General features: G+C 35.1%; 1 protein-coding gene across 3 annotated transcripts in view; it reads left to right on the forward strand.

The window, feature by feature from the left end:
- LOC133176071 (ral GTPase-activating protein subunit beta-like) overlaps positions 1-14,727 on the forward strand; it is a 54,249-nt gene extending 39,522 nt beyond the window's left edge. The window contains exons 13-30 of one of the 3 annotated variants that reach the window (XR_009719381.1): positions 176-274; positions 412-513; positions 606-973; positions 1,429-1,485; positions 5,198-5,308; positions 5,426-5,606; positions 5,767-5,858; positions 6,567-6,691; positions 7,028-7,207; positions 7,693-7,765; positions 7,889-8,062; positions 8,197-8,335; positions 8,899-9,036; positions 10,381-10,623; positions 13,066-13,216; positions 13,364-13,480; positions 13,737-13,940; positions 13,979-14,727. Coding sequence is in view for 2 of the 3 variants with exons in the window: in XM_061311243.1 (XP_061167227.1) it covers positions 176-274; positions 412-513; positions 606-973; positions 1,429-1,485; positions 5,198-5,308; positions 5,426-5,606; positions 5,767-5,858; positions 6,567-6,691; positions 7,028-7,207; positions 7,693-7,765; positions 7,889-8,062; positions 8,197-8,335; positions 8,899-9,036; positions 10,381-10,623; positions 13,066-13,216; positions 13,364-13,480; positions 13,737-13,854 (2,468 nt within the window). In the remaining variant the exon portion in view is untranslated. Of the gene's footprint in view, positions 1-175; positions 275-411; positions 514-605; positions 974-1,428; positions 1,486-5,197; positions 5,309-5,425; positions 5,607-5,766; positions 5,859-6,566; positions 6,692-7,027; positions 7,208-7,692; positions 7,766-7,888; positions 8,063-8,196; positions 8,336-8,898; positions 9,037-10,380; positions 10,624-13,065; positions 13,217-13,363; positions 13,481-13,736 lie in introns of all 3 variants that reach the window. The other 2 variants (XM_061311243.1, XM_061311254.1) reach the window with 2 other exon arrangements.
- The last annotated feature ends 452 nt before the right edge of the window (positions 14,728-15,179 follow it).

The following is a 15,179-nucleotide window of genomic DNA, read 5'->3' on the forward strand; positions in this document are numbered from 1 at the left end:
CGCAACCTCATTTAACTCGCAAATACTAATTACCGCGAACAACATATTTTGCTTTGTAGAAAATGTTTCCTCAGCCTCGAAATTTAATCATTGCAAACTTATTTCAAACTGACAAATCGCGAATAAAAGATGACACGGATAATAATTTATTAAAATTATTTGCTTTTGGTGACAGGAGGTTTGATGTTACTGGTGGAAGACATGGCAGTTTGTGAAGCAGCAGAACAAACAACGTTTCAGCCACATGATATCAGTGTGGAGTCCGACAATCCTGGTAAATATTACTGCTGTGTCTGTGTTCAAATTTAATTGTGGGGTATCCATGCTACTCCTAGTCTGAGTCCAGAGATCTCTTTGTTGTATGCATGTACATGTATTAGCTAATAAAACATTGCTGTGATCTTTCTACAGTATTCTCAGACAACAGTCAAGCGAGCCTGAAGACCTCGTCCTCAGAGTCGAGTTTTAAGGAGGGATCCTACCACAGACTGGGAAATTCAGCCCATGACATAGGTACACACACACCTTCTCTTCCAGCAGACGCTGGAGTTAAATGATGTAATCAGTGTGAAGATAGTAAAAACTGTGTTTTCTTTCTCTGACAGATTCAGCGTACGGTTTGTTTGGTGAAGCCGTAGCCTTGATATGTCATCGTCTGATGTCTCAGTGGAAATCCGACCTCAACAGTGCTCTGGCTGCCATGGAGATCTTGTCTGGTCTAGCTAAACTGGTGATCAGCCCTCCGAATCTGATGATGTGTAAGTGTACTGTGAAGTGGATTTGTGAGTTTATCGTCCAGCAGTGTAATCGCCCCGCCCCTGCCCACTCTAAGGACCTCCACAGTACAATAGTGGCCGCCTTCCGATGCCTCACTTTATGGCTGGTAGAACACAGTCGTCTGCTGTATGACAAGGAATGCCTCCATGTTGTCTTAGAAGTTGTGGAGCTTGGAATCTCAGGGTCCAAGTCACAGGTAAACACTGAAAGTCATGTCATCATGTCAAATGCTATCTGTGGTCTGTGCACTGTTATGTACGACACATGTTGCCTCATTTGGATTTTTTGTAGACCATTAATGTGACGTATTTGTTTTGTATATTGTTTTAGTGATTGATTTCTGTTAATACTGTACTTGTACATTTAAGCATACTTCCCTTAAATTTATGCATGTAATGACAGACTTGCAATATAACATGTTGCTAAATTCTTGGATCTTGGATAATACACTATAATGATAACTATATTTTCAATGAATTTAATCGCAAGCTGATAAAAATTTAGAAAAATAAATAAATATTGACATTTTCTTTAGATTAATGAAAAATGCTAGCCTTGCACTTCTTTTTCTTGGCAATATAACTTATAGTTAAATGCTTACAAACTGACACCATTAATTTGGTACATGTATGAAGCATGTGTTTATTTCAGAAACCCGAAATTCAGACCGTGCAATTAAAAGAAACAAAAATCCCCCCATCAGTTCAGGTACAGGTTGTAGTTAGATGTTACCTTTAACACTGCGGCTTCAGGCTGAGTTTTTCGCTTAGCTTCGACATGATCTTTGTAAAGCTGATTCATATATATACCTCTTCAGAGTCCATTATTGGATTGCTTGAATATTATTACTATGGTAACAATAAGTCACTCTTTGCACAAATCATGACTTGGTAATTAACTGGATTCAGATGCATAAAAGGTATTAAGATTTAACTGACATTTATAAGTTAGTGCTAAATTGGTATGAAAAATGACATGGTTTTGTTAACTGTCAGTTAAGTTAAAATGCCTTTGTGCTACTCAGTCCAACAATTTTACTTCATATTGCATCATTGTTTGCAGTGAACCTAACAATAAATAGACTTAATTTTAATGCTAAAAGCAATGCACTGCAATCTTCGTATGAGCATTATGATTTATGCATCATGTTTAAATTTTTGGCATTTATGGATAATATTTGATCTAATAGATGTATTCATTAAAATCTTAGAATTGATGTGATTTGCAAGCACTTGAACTAGTTCACTTTCTTAACGCAGATTTCCGTGCTGAATATTTAATACAGTTTTTTTTCCTGTGCATTTCTCCTGCTTTATAGAAGATTGGACGCAGCAAGTCTGTCCCTTCAGTGTTCCATAAAACCTTCTCTGTGCGATACACCAAGCAAACAAGCTTAGAGATGGTAACTTTAGCTAGAGCTCTTCATAAAACCTTCTTTGTGTGAATCACCAAACAGACATGCTTAGAGGTGGCAACTTTAGCTAGAGCTCTTCATACTCCAAGTCTACACTACACCCTGTAGTTAGAACTTAATTGGGGGGGGGGGGGGGACTTGGGGGTTCCTTGTTTCACCTTTCCACTCATTAAATTTTGAAAAGGATTAGAAACTTATTTTCTTTTGAGAATTCATTTGGGGTATCAGAGTTGTTAAATTTGAGTTTAATTTTGTATTGCATTGCACAGTAGTACCTGTGATTCTGTTGAATATACTTTCAGTCATACTTGTATACTACTTTTTATGAAATAATTGTAAACTTAGTAATTTATCATTCACAAGAATTCATTGATTTATAGCACAAAGGCAGTGTAACATCAGATGATTAACAATTTCTTATGATGACCATGAAGTATATATTAAATATTCTCTAGATAAATGAAAACTTCAAATAAATACCAAGCTTTCCATTCATATATACTCCACTGAAAAAAATTCTCATATAATCACAACAAACATGCCTAGAACACCCCCTCCCCCGGAAAAATATCCTTTTTGTAGGTTGATATAAAATAGGCATGTGAACCTTAAACATCTTAAGCATGTTGCATGACACTACTGAAGGCTGGTCAACCTGTAAAAGGCTGTGTATGGAAATAAGTGATTGCCGGTTTATATACTGAAACGCAAAAGAAACGCAACATCCTATTTTAGAGGGGAAAATTATATAAAGAATATAATTTTGTATCTAAAAAGTACGGATATTTTCAACTTTGTAAGTATCGATAATTTAACGGTTGAATGATTTCCATGCCATAACCGGAAGTTAAGTTTGAGCCCGCTTAACAGAAATCAAAAATTGCATGTTTAACAAAACATTTGACAGAAATATGGAGTTTTAAGGGTTTGTGTCTGTTTATCATAAGTAATGCAGCAATATTCCGCAAAATAAATTCTTCTTTCGTTTCCGGAAGAGATGCCAAGGCTTCCCGAAAATGCTCTAGCTGGAAAATCTGAAAATAAAGGTGATGGAAAATTGCAGATGCAAAAATGCACGACAACACGCCTCAACAGGGTCATACGTATTATTAGCATGAATGATAGTCCGTGGACCGGAAGTCCAAGTGTTACTACACTTCGCTAGGTTAGAGAAAATTCGACTTCGTCATCTGAAAAACGGACATTTAAAAATGGCAAAGAATATTTTTTTCGTTCAGATCTCGAGATTGATGAACCTATTGCATCGTGGAAATCAAGCTGCAATTGTTGTGCATGGCAGTCTTCCACGCTATAATTGAATGGCTGAGAAGGGGGGTGTTTTGAAAGTCTTGTGTTACTTTCTACAGTTAAAAGATAATCATTTAACATTGCTATCAAATCTCTGATGCTTTTAAATCGAATTTAACTCAACTGTAATCAGTTTTGAAAATCATAACTTAAAAGGTTCAAATATTTGTAGCTTACTGCTTGTTGCGTTTCTTTTGCGATTCAGTATATATAATTGACTACAGAATTATGTGTGTTAATCAGTGAAGTGATGCCAGGCAGGTTAAATCAGCTCTTTATCATGTAGAATTAGCCTTGTAGCATGACCCATGTTTACAGATTCTGACACATCAGAAGGTTCTCTATACTTGCTACAAAGCAGTCATCTGTAAACTTAATGTGTAATATTTTGCATATAATTGTGAAGTAGAGTATCTTGTCAAAAAAAAAAAATGAATTATAAATTTAAAGTTTTTTTAAAAAGGCAAAGTGAAAAATGAACAACAGAAAGTAGGCTTAGGTTGCAAAGAAAATTTTGATTGACCTGAGCAGAAATTATGGAATAAAAGGAAAAGAAGGTGTGCAAAATGGGTGCATTAAATTCATGATCATAGCAGCTACCAAATTTGACAAAAAACTATGAATTTGAATGATAAAAAAAAATATACATTGTACTAGCTTTAACCATCACCTAGAAAAAGCTAGCGTAACTATTTGACGTTGGGTACTAAATTTATTGATGACCTTGGTTACGTCTTTGCATTATGTGGCATACATAAACTGGTGTTGTTTTCTCCATATTATAAAATACATGTAGATATTAAATTTGTAACAGTACATAGTTTCATTTTTTGCTTGACTGGTTTTGTTCCAAAAGTTAATGCTGAGATAGTCAGAATTACTCTTTTCAGTTTAGTATTAATTTATGGTATGTATATGGTCACTAATTTTCCATGGAAATTGTCCCAGTGTACTTAAACTACATCAAAGGCATACTAGTACATGTATAGAGGCAATCTAAGAAATCTGCGTAATTTTTTACCCATGGATTGAACAAAAATTGTGATTCCTCGGAATTATGACCCCATAATTAAAATACAGTTTACAGTCTTTGTATTACAAAATCTGACAATTAGCAGCTAATTAAAGTGTCTGTTCAAGATACTAGTAGGTAAATATTTTGGCTAGGTAAGCTGCTATGACCTTAAACCCAGCCCACTTATAATGGTGGTAATGGTGAATCCAGTAAGTGTACTGGAACATAGGGCTAGTTTTTTTGCTATCACAGTGTATGGAGATTAGGTAAACATAGTTTGAATATGGAAGAATACATAGGTAGTTTTCATAATATTTGGTGGATTAGGTAAAAACTTTGTGAATTTGGAACAGAAAAATTTTTTTTGGTCATGTTTGACATTTCCTTAATGAAGATTGGGAGTGTGAACTTGCATACCACACACTCCTAGTGTCTGAAAGAAACTTAATCCATTTGCAAAACTTATATGTTAATGAGAAAATAATATATATATATATTGATATTATACTAATCTGTGTGTTTTTACTGGTATAACATGTAACATTTAATTTAAATTTGTATTTTTCTTTAGTTTGTTTTTCAAAATCCTTGTAGTTTTTTCCAAATTTACCTTAAAAACCTCATTTGTAGTAAATGGAAAAGTATTAAACTTGCTCCATTTATAACAATGTTGTGTGTTTCAGAACCGAGCAAGTGACCCGCCAAAATTTAAACAGGATAAACAGAGACAGCCAGCATCCAAAAGAGTCCAAGAGGCCGCAGAAGGGTTACTGACCTGTATCATACAACACGTGGTTTGTCTTCAGTTTTGTGATTTTAAGAAAATTCAACATTTTCTGTGAAGATTATCTTTGCTGCTGTCTGTAATTGAAGCCAGCTTTACTTAATATATTTTTTATAACAACGTTCAGGGTGCTTTTCCCCCTCCATGTGGCCCCGAGTCCCTATTTTCACTGCTGGATGAGAAATCCCTGTTGAAGTATGCCAAAGGAAACAGTAGTTTGCCAGAGCATGGGTCACCATTCCGATATTATGTCCTGGAAAACTCCATCATTGTGGGGCTCCTGGAACAACCTCTAGGAAATATAGAGGGTATCAGTTTTAATATCAGTAGAACCAAGACCATATCTTCAGTATATAGTTAAAGCCAAAAGAAATCTTGCAGATTCGGTATACCCGTTAATTTAAAAAACTATTCCTTTTTCACTTTTCCTAGAATATTTTAATTGATTTTTTCAAAAAACATTTGCAGACCCCTTACCCACAGTTACCGCACTGATTAGGGGACCATTTGGTCGACATGCCTGGGTCATGCAGCTTAGACACTCTCCCAGAGTCAAGCGAGTAAGTTTCCAGTATTCACATTGTTCAACTTTACTGTAAAGAGCTATACACGGTAAGGGCGTATTCCTGCCCCCATAATAGTCAAATTTTGAAAATATCTTGAAATGAGAAAAAGTGCATATATTGTATAAAATAATCCAAATTAAGACAATATATTATGAAATTGGAATATTTAGTTGGCATTTCTTGTCTTTGTGACGTCACAAACTATTTGGATTTCCGTTATTTCTAAAATAGAGGCCAAAATGCACAGAGTTTGTTCAATTTTGACTAAAGTATTTATAGAGCGCAAGCTTGCTCAGGTACCATATTCACATATTTCATTGATATTATCATTCTACACATTATATCAAAAGATCTAGTCTGAGCAGACCTGCGCTCGATAATTTCCAATCAAAATACCGACGTAAAATACGCTATTTTCTCTCAAAATCATTGCAATTTGGAATTTACGTCATTTTATTGACGTCATATCTAACTAATGATGTCATAGTTGATAAAAATATTTAATGCTATGAAGTCTGCAAATATCCACCTGGTTTAGAACATAATTAAAGATTTCTCCATCAAAGTTTTATTTTGGGGGCAGATACTGGCCACTACAGAATATAGTCCTTTACCTGAAATATACCTGAAAATTTTAAATAAGAAGGTATTTTACACAGAATTTTATGTTGTGGAATAAACTCTTTTTAAATCATTTATTAGGGATCCTCAAAGTCACATCTGACTGACCCGGGACGACCTTTGCCTGCAGAGAATGTGGGGACCCGTCATAACGTCAAACCTCGCCATTTCCCTGAATCTGTTGATTTAGTGACCCTGACCAAAGCGTAAGGAGATATGTTTATAGATTAGGAAGATAAAATCTAGTCCCTGTCTTGAATTGTAATCCTTGTCACTCATATGTACCTCTGTTATCTCCTCTAAAGAAGTATCACAGATAGTTCCATAAACATGAGTGTTGGTAAACCCAGTCAGGGCAAACTGTGATTTTGACGATTTAAAAACAAAATGGGTTTTCCACATTCTTCAAATTTTTGGTTTATGTCAGTAATTAGATCAGCACTTCATTGGATAGTTGTTTCAGGACAACTTTATAAAAAATTCCTTAATATGGTTTTTAAAAGAAAGGTTTACTTATTGTGTAAAGAAAATCATGTTTTTAGAGACAAGAGCATTCCTACTCTTGAGTCTTTGGTCACTGATGAGAAACGACCCGAGCTCAACAAACTCAAATCTTTTATGGAGAAGCAGGCTCAGTATGAGGCTCAGATCAGTCAGAAGAAACAGCAGGAGATGCAGAAAATGTCCTTCCCCAACCAGGACACAGAATGTAAACCTCCAAAGTAAGTTTGTAAACCAAGACACAATGTAAACCTCCAAAGTAAGTTTGTAAACCAAGACACAATGTAAACCTCCAAAGTAAGTTTGTAAACCAAGACATAATGTAAACCTCAAAAATAAGTTTGTAAACCAAAACACAGAAAGTAAACTTCCAAGGTAAGTTTGTAAACCAAGATTCAGAATGTAAACCTCCAAAGTAAGTTTGTAAACCAAAACACAGAAAGTAAACTTCCAAGGTAAGTTTGTAAACCAAGATTCAGAATGTAAACCTCCAAAGTAAGTTTGTAAACCAAAACACAGAAAGTAAACTTCCAAAGTAAGTTTGTAAACCAAAACACAAATGTTAATTTCCATCAAAGTTAACCAATAGTAATCCTATAGACTGTGTATATACGGACACGCAGTCTTTTATTTTTAGATCTATATACCTGTAGTGTTGAAATTCAGAAATTTGTCCCACTGCTGACTAAATCATTTTCTTCATTAGGATTACAGAGGAGTTTCAGGCAGCCCGTCTATTTTTGTCTCACTATGGATTTTTGTCGCTAGAAGCACTCAAGGTAAGGTCAAAGGTCAAAGCTCAATACCAACTCAACAAAAAATATTTTAGTTCCCATTTATATGATACATACCATAAGTATATTTTAAATTGAAAGTGATAAATTGTGTTTCATTTATTGAAGGAACAGAGCAATAGCAGCCTTCCTCCATCTTTGGTTACCCTAGATACCACAAACCCTGGCCTAGCTAATGACCTTGAGATGCTGGATACAATCGTGGCCCGTGACAATGATACAGTTCATGTGTTTTATGTCAAGTCAGGCCAGCGATTGCCTCGAGACATTTTACGCAATGTGGTATGCTTTTCAGCACAAATAAAAGTAACTGAAATAGTGAAGGCTGGAAAGCAATTCATTCTAGATTTAAAATTCTGCCCATAGATAACCAGTGTTGTTTTCTCATGTAACTTGCTGTATACCCTTACTTGTAGGGATCTCAACACAGCATTCAGATCCAGTTCTTGGAGTTCCTCCACTCTCTTGGTTGGCCTGTTGATGTCAAGAAGCATGCTGGATGGACTGGTCACATCAGTACCAGCTGGAAAATCTCCCAACCTGAAGATATTCAGGGTAAGTGTAGCAATTTATCATGGAAATATCCCGAGTCACAGATATCTTATTGAAAGTCATTTAAAAGTAACAACTGAGGGTCATTCAACAAGTGTTATCCAGAGATTGTGGAAATGTGGTACACGATTGTCTGATTATCATTGGAAAGTTGGAGTTGGAGGGGATCCCACCTAAACAGAATTGTAGCTCTTTTTATAAAATACATGTAGCTACATTTATGAAAACATGTATATTTAGATTCTCTTTGATAATATTTCGTGAAATTTTCCTTAGTCTTTTCTTCTCTACCTACATTGTATATAGTGTGGGATTTATTGTAAGTAGTAAATCATGTAAAATGAAATAAAATTAAATTTCTGTAAATAAAACAAACACACTTATAATAAATTGAAGCTTACAGCAAAGTGATTTTCATTCCCTGTGACTTTCATGTATATATGTATGGTAAACTTAATGGATATAACAAATTTTGCTTAAAAAGAAGTAAAATCGTCTGTCCCTGGCACTTCGTTATAAGCTTGTTTTACTGTAGTGTAAATTTCTATGGAGGATTATTGTTTTAGATAATGCTCCTCCCATGAGTACGGGTGGCAGTATCTACGATGGACAGCAGCAGGTGCTCTACTGGGCGGATGTGTCCTCAGAAGTAGCTTTTGTTGTTCCCTCCCTTGATACATTCAACAGGCTCCAGAATGATGGAGGTACTTTAATTTTTATTCTGCTATTGAATTAATGAATGTTTCAATAGATTAGGAAAAGAAATTGTTTTAAGTTTGGTGTGTTAGATGATATCAGATTAGATTTTTTTTATCCTTTACATGTATACTTGTATAATTCCAATCTTAATTTTATTTATTGATTTCCTGTGTTTTGTTTGGACGAGAACAAATTCAAGAAAAAGTTTACACATCGATAAATTCTCAATCAGAACCACTTTCTTGACCTAGCTTTTATTGTAAAAAAAATGAAACAAATCATTAGGCGTACTTCTATTCTGTGTTTTAGCCAAACAATTACAGAAACTTGAAATTAAATAAAAAACAAAACTGACGACATACAGGACTGACAGACGGGAATATTATGTTTATGTCAATGTCAGATCACGAGTGCAAATTTTGAATCCTCGACGTTCCTAATAGGCCTACAAAACAAATCAGCTCAGTTCTCGGTAGCGCTGTGATAGAAAGGGAAACGTACCTTAGACTCTTGCCTTATTAGCATCAAATTCATTTTTCTACATCCTTTATTCTGTCCTGTCTTTGAACAAACCAGAGCAAATCAAGGTTGTCGTCGGTCTGCTGCTTTCGTCTTAGAGCGTCTGTCGTTATATTGTCAACATGGCCTATATGCATGGTCAAGGACGAATTCTTTTGAAGTCTACTTGTATTTACGATATTTGTTGACTTAAACAATATTCTAGGAGTTTCTATAAGCTTACTTTATTAAATGTTTTGACAATTAAAGTTGAACTTTATTGACGTTCATCTCAATTGCGATTCATTTCCACTTCGCGGCATAAAGTATTCCTACGCTGTACAGAAATAACAGATTGTATGGAGGCTTCAAAGAGAAATAATTTTAAAACTTCATAATTGGAATTACAAGAATTAGACTTCTTTTTTCAGAATTTATCGATGTGTAAACTCATGCCTTTGTACCCACAAACTTTAGATAAAAGTGCTTCGCACTTTTATTCAGTTTGTGGGTACAAAGGCATAAGTTTACACATCGATAAATTCTGAAAAAAAGAACGTTTAATCCTATAATATTAGTACATAATACAGTCAAACCTTGTTATCTCAAAGTTAATTGGACCGAGGAAAACTTCGAGATATTCGAGAATTTGAGATATCAAGAGTAAAATACTTTAAGAATTAGTGGTTGGGACGGACTTCCAAATCACCTCAACATATCCATGGTATTAGAAATAGTATTTGAGATATCAAAGTTCAACTGCATACGTGTATATAAATCAAATTAAATTAAAAGCTATACTATTCTAATAACACAAGTAATTGAAATAAATTTACATGTTTGTATTTAAGACAAGTCACCTCAGATCACTCTCAGTATAAATGGAGATGTAACCAAGCCCACAACCCTGTCCCTGGAGAGACAGCTAGGGGAGCCCCGCAGTAAAGGCACGGACAGTCCCAGCTCTCCCCATGATGCCCCAACCTTCCGCACGCGTAGGTTTGGACGATCCTCGACAGTCACCATCGGACCTGATACAAAAATCTTTGTTGTTTGGCTGGAAAACTTTGAGGATCATGAGAATTTCCCAACAGGTTTGAAATGCATGGTTTTAAATATTCTATTGATTTCATACATTCTTTGTTAATTTAATAATAAGCAATATAAAAGAAAAAGAGGTTGATTGGCAGAATGTAAGTTAACTAGTCGTGTTTTCTGCGATATAGGAGATTTACTGCCTATGACCAGTACTGTTTTCTTTGATACAGGAGATTTACTACCTATGACCAGTACTGTTTTCTTTGATACAGGAGATTTACTACCTATGACCAGTACTGTTTTCTTTGATACAGGAGATTTACTGCCTATGACCAGTACTGTTTTCTTTGATACAGGAGATTTACTACCTATGACCAGTACTGTTTTCTTTGATACAGGAGATTTACTGCCTATGACCAGTACTGTTTTCTTTGATACAGGAGATTTACTGCCTATGACCAGTACTGTTTTCTTTGATACAGGAGATTTACTGCCTATGACCAGTACTGTTTTCTTTGATACAGGAGATTTACTACCTATGACCAGTACCATTTTCTTTGATACAGGAGATTTACTACCTATGACCAGTACTGTTTTCTTTGATACAGGAGATTTACTACCTATGACCAGTACCATTTTCTTTGATACAGGAGATTTACTACCTATGACCAGTACCATTTTCTTTGATACAGGAGATTTACTACCTATGACCAGTACTGTTTTCTTTGATACAGGAGATTTACTACCTATGACCAGTACCATTTTCTTTGATACAGGAGATTTACTACCTATGACCATTACTGTTTTCTTTGATACAGGAGATTTACTGCCTATGACCAGTACTGTTTTCTTTGATACAGGAGATTTACTGCCTATGACCAGTACTGTTTTCTTTGATACAGGAGATTTACTACCTATGACCAGTACTGTTTTCTTTGATACAGGAGATTTACTGCCTATGACCAGTACTGTTTTCTTTGATACAGGAGATTTACTGCCTATGACCAGTACTGTTTTCTTTGATACAGGAGATTTACTGCCTATGACCAGTACTGTTTTCTTTGATACAGGAGATTTACTACCTATGACCAGTACCATTTTCTTTGATACAGGAGATTTACTACCTATGACCAGTACTGTTTTCTTTGATACAGGAGATTTACTACCTATGACCAGTACCATTTTCTTTGATACAGGAGATTTACTACCTATGACCAGTACCATTTTCTTTGATACAGGAGATTTACTACCTATGACCAGTACTGTTTTCTTTGATACAGGAGATTTACTACCTATGACCAGTACCATTTTCTTTGATACAGGAGATTTACTACCTATGACCATTACTGTTTTCTTTGATACAGGAGATTTACTGCCTATGACCAGTACTGTTTTCTTTGATACAGGAGATTTACTGCCTATGACCAGTACTGTTTTCTTTGATACAGGAGATTTACTACCTATGACCAGTACCATTTTCTTTGATACAGGAGATTTACTACCTATGACCAGTACTGTTTTCTTTGATACAGGAGATTTACTACCTATGACCAGTACCATTTTCTTTGATACAGGAGATTTACTACCTATGACCAGTACCATTTTCTTTGATACAGGAGATTTACTACCTATGACCAGTACTGTTTTCTTTGATACAGGAGATTTACTACCTATGACCAGTACCATTTTCTTTGATACAGGAGATTTACTACCTATGACCAGTACTGTTTTCTTTGATACAGGAGATTTACTACCTATGACCAGTACCATTTTCTTTGATACAGGAGATTTACTACCTATGACCAGTACTGTTTTCTTTGATACAGGAGATTTACTGCCTATGACCAGTACTGTTTTCTTTGATACAGGAGATTTACTGCCTATGACCAGTACTGTTTTCTTTGATACAGGAGATTTACTACCTATGACCAGTACCATTTTCTTTGATACAGGAGATTTACTACCTATGACCAGTACTGTTTTCTTTGATACAGGAGATTTACTACCTATGACCAGTACCATTTTCTTTGATACAGGAGATTTACTACCTATGACCAGTACTGTTTTCTTTGATACAGGAGATTTACTACCTATGACCAGTACCATTTTCTTTGATACAGGAGATTTACTGCCTATGACCAGTACTGTTTTCTTTGATACAGGAGATTTACTGCCTATGACCAGTACTGTTTTCTTTGATACAGGAGATTTACTACCTATGACCAGTACCATTTTCTTTGATACAGGAGATTTACTACCTATGACCAGTACTGTTTTCTTTGATACAGGAGATTTACTACCTATGACCAGTACCATTTTCTTTGATACAGGAGATTTACTGCCTATGACCAGTACTGTTTTCTTTGATACAGGAGATTTACTACCTATGACCAGTACCATTTTCTTTGATACAGGAGATTTACTACCTATGACCAGTACCATTTTCTTTGATACAGGAGATTTACTACCTATGACCAGTACCATTTTCTTTGATACAGGAGATTTACTGCCTATGACCAGTACAGGACTGGAGCAGTACTCAGCCACGAGTAGTTCTTCTATGAGACAAGACAAGGACATCTTCATCATCTTTATCCACGCTCTACAGAACGGACTGTTCCGCATCCACATGGAGGGAAACACTGGAAGGCAAGTCATGATTTATTTTTATAATGGAACCCCCTCCCCTTTCCCCTCCCCCTTCAAGAAATGTGGACAGAATCAGATTCAGTTGTGTAGATATTTTACATACAAGAAAGCATTGGTAAAATTGAAAACTTTTTTTGATGATGATAGAATCTCCATGGCGATCCCTCTAGTGGACGGCATGGTGGTCAGCAGACGAACTTTGGGATCCATGGTTAGGCAGACTGCCATCAATATCGGTCGCCGGAAACGGTTGGAGAGTGATTCGTAAGTTATTTTTGTAGATTCTGATCATGCACCGTATATGTTAGCTTTAAATGGGCAGAATACATGGATTTTTTATTTGATGATAAATTTTGTGAGGGTATTGTTTCTTCCAGTTCTTTGATGCATTTCTGTGATTTCACATGATAAGTTATTGCTATTTAGGATTTGTTTTTCTAACTCTTTGATCCACCCCTAATAGGTTATTGCTTTATAGTGACAGTCGATTGTTTTCTAACTCTTTGATCCACCCCGACAGGTATCAGCCTCCCCATGTTAGGAGGAAAATCAAAATCCAGGAGACAGTGGATAAGTATCACCTGAAGATGACTGAGTCTGAGTTCTACACTGCTCTGTTCCAGGACGTCCATAAGTGACCAATACCCGAGAGCAGGAAATTTAACGAGGGCCAAGCATGAGTGTGATGACTTTTATGTGATGCTTTCTCTGGTGTCAATATGAAGTCTGTGAAGACTGTCATTTAATGACTACCATTGTCAGAATTTATGATTTAAAAGTTAATAGACTAGTCAACGCAAAAGATAAATTTTATTGAAGATTTTATTTAAAATTGATATTAAAGGTGCTATTTGTGTTGCATGTGATATTAAAACAAAAATAGATGTGAAATACACTATTTCAGTATAAGTGCTGTAAATTAGTTCATTTTATCTCCATATTTTGTGAATTGTACGATTTGTTTCATTCATATTACATGTATCTCAAAAATCAGTTGCATCCGAGTACAATAATAGTGTAAGCTGGTTTAATGAAGCATTTACACTAACTCTGAGGAATAAAATCTGAGGTAGCCATATAACCATATGGTAAAAAGAAAGGTATTTTCATCATACAATGCACTTTATTTTAATTATTTCTTTACTTTTTTCCTTTTTAATTTTTGTATAATGCATGATTGTTTCACAAATTTTTCTGCATTTTCTATCATTACGAAACTCAAATTCATTGACGATGAAATAAAAATTTGATCGAGACATGACTTTAACCACTATCTACATGTATATAGTCTACATTTTCAAGTGCAAATTTGTGAACAGTTTTAAATTTTACACACATTATAGGAGATCTGTAGATAACATGTAATTTATTAAAGTTTTATGTTGGAGGAAGAATGAAGCCAATGAAAGTCTTTGTATGCAAATATTTGAATATTTATTTATGTTCATATCATAATTTATCATTATTCAACATATGAAATCTATTGTGCAATAACAGACAATTAAATCTTTTCTGTGTTTTTTTTTTCAATAAATAATGTATGAAAGTACCATATTTCGTTTGGTTTTCATATTTGCAAGTTTATTATGTGGACCATCAGATTGTCATTTTCTAAAGGTGAAAGAAAAACGTTTTATTCAGAATAAGACTTGAAGATCATAAAGCACTTGCTGTGCAATGAAAAAAATTGAGAATATTACCACTTTTCATGGCAACTATTGAGATCGACCCTCAAGGAGAGCACACTGAAAGATCCTCAGAGACTGATGGTTACATTTCTGCAGCAACCTCCGAGAGTTTGCCGAGTGATTGCTTTGCAACCAATCCAGATCATTGAGAGATTTGTGGAGATTATTGAGAGATTAATTGTGATTAGGAGAGATCACTGAAACACCTAGAGACCACAGAGAGATCCTTAGGCACATTCAAAACATTTTGAATGCATTCTTTTAAAGACATCTGA

The sequence above is a fragment of the Saccostrea echinata genome, unplaced genomic scaffold, assembly GCF_033153115.1.
Source record: "Saccostrea echinata isolate AGI-Se365-2 ecotype Australia unplaced genomic scaffold, CSIRO_AGI_Sech_v1 ptg000002l, whole genome shotgun sequence".
NCBI classification, from domain to species: domain Eukaryota; kingdom Metazoa; phylum Mollusca; class Bivalvia; order Ostreida; family Ostreidae; genus Saccostrea; species Saccostrea echinata.